Source organism: Morus notabilis, unplaced genomic scaffold (genome assembly GCF_000414095.1).
Source record: "Morus notabilis unplaced genomic scaffold, ASM41409v2 Scaffold60, whole genome shotgun sequence".
Lineage (NCBI taxonomy): Eukaryota > Viridiplantae > Streptophyta > Magnoliopsida > Rosales > Moraceae > Morus > Morus notabilis.
In genome coordinates this window covers 13,873-20,790 of record NW_010362180.1, presented here as the reverse complement: position 1 = coordinate 20,790, position 6,918 = coordinate 13,873, and the positions used below count along the sequence as shown (strand labels likewise).

Sequence of the window (6,918 nt, the reverse complement as noted above, 5' to 3'; positions counted from 1 at the left end):
TTTTGAAAAAAAGGGGTATCCGAAAAAAAAAAAAAAAAAAAAAAAAAAACCCAACACAAACTGATTAGTGACAGAATAGCTGAGACCATGACCTAACAACACCAATCACGGAGAACACAAAATTTTCTACATAAAAAGGGTTTATCATTAAGTAGCTTTTTTTGATAGAGCCAGGTTTTATTAGTAGGGGTTAAAATTTTTTTTTTATCAATATTATACTAACATGTATATTTATGTAACAGTATTTATTTATTAAATTAATTCATGACCCAATAAAATGTAGATAACTATTAATTTGAAAGAGACCAAATATAATTTATATACATATCTACTATATTAAAATTAAAATTACTATATTTAAAAAAAAAAGTCACTCATCTCTCCGTCATTGGCCGTAGGGCATATTTCCAAACATTAAATCTGATCAAAATGTCATATATAAAATTGATCTCAACTTATACATATGTGACGATTTAAAACAAAATCTTACTTATAGGATATTATTACTTTTCTTTTATGATGAGTAAGGTATTCATTATTCTATCATTAACTATCATTCACCCACTCCTCACCTTTTTACTTACTGTTTTATTTTTTAAAATAAATAAATAAATATATATATATATATATATATATTTATATAGTTCATGCGCTATATTTATTTATTTTTGTTTTGGGGCTACAAATGCAGCTCATCAAGAAGCACTGAAGAGAGAAATAGAGAGACTGAGACAAGTGTATCACCAACAGAACCTCAAGAAGATGGAAAATGCTAATTCACTATATATAAATATATATATATATATATATATATATATATAGTTCATGCGCTATATTTATTTATTTTTGTTTTGGGGCTACAAATGCAGCTCATCAAGAAGCACTGAAGAGAGAAATAGAGAGACTGAGACAAGTGTATCACCAACAGAACCTCAAGAAGATGGAAAATGCTAATTCACAATCACCATCTCCAAATACACCAACTGGTGATCATGCAAAATCTCCTAATATTGATCGAAAAGAGCACCTTCTCAATGTCACTTCGTAACGGATAATAAATAATTTATATTATAATGCATTAATTAATTTTTCTAGTAAGTATATGGTCAAAGGTTGCATATTGATAACTTAAAACTTTTCTGGGGTACTCATTTTATTATGTACTAAAAAGGGTAAAAACAAATCATCATTTTCGATGATTCTGAGTCATTTTAGTAGGTACTAGTTTTACTACTAGCTTCTGCAACAACAAAATTTGATTCAGAAGAAGTTAGCTTTGCCAGTTTGCCTGATCTTTTTAGAGAGAGTTGAAAGCACCTAATCAGACACCAAGGGAAACAGACACATTATTTTTGGGTGGAGAGAGAGAGAAAGAGAGAGAGTGAGGTTTATTGGGTGCTCTCTGCTGTTGACCTGTGCCGTCACGTGATGTGTTTTTCCTTTTAAGAAGGGGACCACTTGGAGATTGCATGATTGGAATTGCAGGAAAGAACATGTGCAACTGTGTGCTTTCTCTTCAAAGAAAAGAAAATAAAAAAAAAAAAAAAAAAAAAAAAAAAACAAAAGATTGTCTTTGTTAGCTAGCTAGCTTTAACTGATTGAAGGAGTTGGGGGTGTTGTGATGATTCTTTTTTAGTATTTTCTTGCACATTGATTCTTTTGTATTTTATCATGTCTTTTATTTTATTTAATTTGGTTCTTCTTTTAAAGTGAGAGTGGGAAGGCAAAGGATAGTGGGTTTGTGTTGGGATGATGAACGAAAGGAAAGATTGTCAGGGGTATTGTTTTTGGTACTTTGATTTCAGGTCTCTATTGTACTTTTCCAGTGTACATTTCTTGGTTCTAGTAACTTATTTATTTGTGTCAACTTGGGAAAACAACATGGCAAGTGTAAATATTCAAGAACATGCGTAATCATGTATGTGGATTGAATGATGAGTTTGTTTTCTAGACATGAATGCACCAAGTTAATTGCACTAGTCTGATATAAAGCATATAAAAATATACATATATTACGCACACACACACACATATATATATATATATGTTATATAGCTATTGTGGAGTTTCTAATGGTTATGAATATATAAACAAATTTTTAATGATTATTTATATATAAATAAGTTTTTAATAATTTTCTTTCAATTGTTGATTACTCATCTTATTAATATTACATGTTTAAAATAATAATACATCACCCGTATATGTAAAACAACAACAAAACAATAACACAAGGCCCAAGGCAAATACTAGAAAAAAATAAAATAGAGAAAATTGTAGAATTTACTCTTAAGAGTGTATGAGTTTGAACTTTTATCATTTATTTTTTATAAATACCCTTGTATTAGTATAATTATTTGACTAAAAAGGTTATAAATAAAAAATAAATGATAAAAATTTTGACACATATACTTTTAAAGAGTAGTTGTGAAGATTACCTTAGAAAATATGTGCTCTGATAATTGTTATTATAACTATTATTTATCCGTTTTGTTAATTCGTGTTGACGGGTCGTGTTCGTGTCGTATTGAACCCCTCAGTTGACACGAATAGACTTGACACAAACACGACCCGTTTATTAATTGTGTCAAAATATAAAACTCAAATACGACATGTATATTGGTGGGTTGACACGACACGACACGACTAACCCGTTTATTACACAGGTCGTAAACGTGTCATGTCAACCCGTTGATTACCTGCCAACACGTTTATAAAATAAGTGATTCACAAGTTGTGTTAACCTATTTTTGAACCTATTTTTGAACCTATTTTTAAACCTATTTATGAAAGGGGTGATAAGTGAGTCGTGTCAACCTATTTCTGAGCCTACTTTGAACCTGTTTATAAAATGAGTGATAAAACATGTTTCTCAACCTGTTTAACATGATGTAGAGATATTACATAATCTAAGTTTAAAATTAAAACAAACACATAAAGGTCTCTCATAAATTAAAAAATAAACACATAAAAGTCTCACAAATTAGAAAACAAACATACATGATTAATAATAGAGAAAGTAAATAATAGAGAATCAAACAAGCATTCCGAAATCACAAAGCCATGAGATAATAGAGAAAGTAGATTGAAACATTTGGACTCCGATAATAGACAAAGCCATGAGCATTCCAAAATGTTATCACGCTTCTAAGTATTAGCTATTCCAATTCATTTTTAAGGGAAATAATCTCCTGATTTGTTCATTGTTCCTCTTTAATAACACGGGGATACGCCATTGGTTCCATTTGGAGACAATTTTCCCGGTAACAAATGAAGAGGAAAAAAAAACAAATGTAATGAAGAAATTCAAAATCTTTAACTATTTCTTTTAGACTCCGATCAAAGGTGCCAACTTTAGCCAGGTTCAGCGAATCATTAGAACACAATAACCGAACACAATAATTTATCTTCTCAAGCTTTAGCAATAATCAAATAAACAAATTCTATTGAAATACCGGGTATAGATCACATCACGTCATTCGATTAAGAAATGCCTAAAGATCTAATAGTATAGAAAAAGCACAAAATTGTAATGATAGGATCCAAACAAGACGAAACACCATGATCAGAACAGATCCAAACAACTTACAAAGATATATACATATCACCGATAGATACAACCGAAAGACAAGAAAATTAGTGGGGATGGGTTTTACCTTAATCTTTGCTTGTGGTTGAGAAACACCGTGTTTCGTGTGGCGAGTGGAGAGGAAAGATCACGCGGTGGTCCAGTGGACTGAGAGAAGTGGCAGTGGTCTGATGGACTGAGAGATCACGCGGTGGTCCTCCAGTGGACTGAGAGCTCAGGCGGTGGAGAGTCACAGAGAAGAGAAAAGGAGACGAGAGTCAAGAGAGAAGAAAAGTAGAAATGTTGGACTTGGGTGAGGTGGTGAGGCGGCGCGAGAATGGAGAGGTAGAATAAATAGTGTGAAATATTTTTAACCTAGGTAATAAAACAGTTGTATAATCATGTTACTCAAATATGACACGTTTAATAAACGAGTTATGGCGGGTCAATTGTGAGTTGGCGGGTCAATCTGAAAATGACACGTTATTTAATTGTACGGATTTGACCTGATTTTGACCCGGACTTATTTATGATAAACTCAAACCCGCTAATTTCGTGCGGGTTTCATGTCGTGTAGTCGTGTCGCTACCCGGATTACCTGCCCTAATTTTATAAGATTCTATGTGCTCACAATAGAGATCATGATCATGATCTGCTAACTTATATTCGAATAATCACAGCTTTAAAGCATGTATATACAGATTTTTTTTAATCCGTACCAATATTGTTATGTGTACAATTAATATTTTATCGCCAATGGGTCATGATCTTGTAAGTAATTATTTTCTTGTTGCTATTGATGATTACACCAGAACTTTCATAACTCAGCGTGCCAGTCACGGTGATTAAAATGTCATGTTAACTAAAATATCATGCGACATTAATTAAAAGTTTATCTCAGTTAACATAAACTAATTAATGTGATATAATATAACATTATTGAAAGACACAAAAGAAGACACGAAAAAAGGAACATGTGAGCTGAATCTCTTAGCCGCGTGGTGAAGAAACGTCTTGGTAACCTGATCATCTTGGAGATTCAGATGCAGAATTTCAGGCTAATTTTGTTCTTGCTCGAATGGTTAGAACAGAAATCCTCGATGGCCATCTCCATAGCCACCTTTTCTTCTCTTCCCTCTCTGGAAGCATAATCTACTAAACTACCTAAACTCATCACGAGTCTTTCGCGCGGGTTTTCCTCAGAAGTACTACTTGCATGAGACGATAAAAGCACCAGATATATCAACAGGATTGTTGAGAGGAAGCCGATTAGAGATGCGCTTGGCACATGTAGTACTTTTTCTTGCCTTCTCATGCTCACTCTAGCTAACAAGTACCTGATTAATGATTGGATTCTGTATTGTTGTTTAATTGGCTACTCAAAACCAATAAGACGGAAAAAGTATTTATACATATATATATATATATATATATATATATACTTATACATACATATATGCCCCTCCCCACTATCTTTGCTAAATTACTTGTTTAGTAAGGACGCGTCCATTTGCAATTTTTTAGAGTTTGACTCCAATATTAAATTTTTTTCGCTTCTTTCAAAAGAATGGACTCTTATAAATCAGGACTCAGGAAGAACTCCTTTCTTTATAAACCATTAATCTTGGCCGGACCATTGGGAAAAAGAAATCTACACAACTACACAATTAGCGCAATATTTAACTAATAAATTAAACTGGCAAGAAAATCGATCCTTTTGTTAACTCATACATATTTGTGAGCTAAACTGGCATTGACTCAGTAAAATATGTATTATGTAATTCACTTACTTTTCTGTCGAGTAATTGTCTCTTCTAAGTCACGGGGTTCCCTCATCAGTTCTTTAATTAATCTAAAATGGGTATTCATAAAATTGTTAGACAAGCTTGGTTAGGTATACTGGGATATATGAAACTGATCTCCTAAATTTTCTTCAGAAAAACGCATTACATTATAGTTTATTCGACTATATGTATATAATCATAATCTCTTGAACCCAAGAAATTTAATACATTGATCTGTTCTAATTAGTGGTTTAAGTCATTAATTGAGCATATTATTTTTTAGGATGCTGACATTCCTCGATCGGCTAATTCTATTCCACTTGAGGGGTGTTCAATGACCAGTTAATTAACTAATCATGATCACGTCTAATCATCTTAAGTTAATTTAATGAACCAAGTGGATGATGAATATTATGAACCACTAATATGTGCCTTCATGTAAGACTTGGAGCAAGATGGATTCGAGGTCTATTAATGTGTTTATTATATACATCACGTACATATGTGCATACGTTTATATACAAGAAACAAAATAGAATTTTCTCTCAAGTTATCTTATCCAAAGTCCCGGCGCTCAGTTTCCTTTTTTTTTTTTTTTTTTTTTTTTCCCCACTTGATTACACACTACAAAAAAAATGGGTTTTTGCGACGACAAAAAGTCGTCGCAAAAACCCCAGTGTCGTTGTAAATAATCGTTTTGGCGACGACATGTCGTCACAGATATGTCGTCGCAAAAAATTAGTCGCAAAAATTTTTTTTGCGACGCTACAGTGTCGTCGCAGATATATTTGCGTCGACATATTTTTTTTGCGACGACAAGCGTCGCTAATACGCCGTTGTGAAATTCTCGTGATATAATATTTTTTACGACGACAAATTTTAAAATGTCGTCGCAAATAATCTTACTTTTTTGCGACGACAAGTATAAAAAAGTCGTCGCAAAAAACTGAAATACTTTTTTTTTCAATTTTTTTAAAAATGGCAATTAATTAATTTTTAATAATTTTAATTAAACATTATTATGTTACATACTGAATATAATTTATTAAGATACATTAAAAGTGAAATATAAATTGATATTAAAAACAGTAAATCTAAATAAATTTATAAAATATATTATGAATACTACATGAAGTGCATATATAATGTTCAAAAAAATATAAAAGTCTAAATAAAGTGAAAAAAAAATAGAACATATAACGGAACTATTCGTCTAAGTTTGCAGCATCGCCAATAGCTGAATCATCATCAGCTTGTCATCATCTGAAGGAGGCAAAGGAGCGTCTAGGTCAACTGGTTCTGGACGATCAATCGTAGGTAATTGGATGTTGGGCTGCAATTTAGACACCAACTCTAACATCTTCACCTGATTGTCATAAATCTTCATTTGTTCCTGGTACGATTTCTTTAAATAACGATCCACACGTGGGTCAGGTTGAGCTGATAATGTTGCGTCCGAGAATGAACCAGCAGATGAAGGAGAAGCCCCGGAGTAATGCTTTTGGGAGAGCGTCAGACCCACTCCTATCTTATGTCCTCTACGCATGCTAAGAACTTGCTCCAAAA

At 32.4% G+C, this 6,918-nt stretch overlaps 1 protein-coding gene across 1 annotated transcript in view; it reads left to right on the top strand.

The window, feature by feature from the left end:
• The window catches only part of LOC21385051 (basic leucine zipper 61), a 5,702-nt gene extending 4,365 nt beyond the window's left edge, over window positions 1–1,337 (top strand). The window contains exon 4 of the mRNA XM_010101199.2: window positions 870–1,337. Coding sequence (XP_010099501.1) covers window positions 870–1,048 — 179 coding nt within the window. The 3' untranslated portion in view covers window positions 1,049–1,337. The remainder of the gene's footprint in view (window positions 1–869) is intronic.
• Window positions 1,338–6,918: the final 5,581 nt, after the last annotated feature.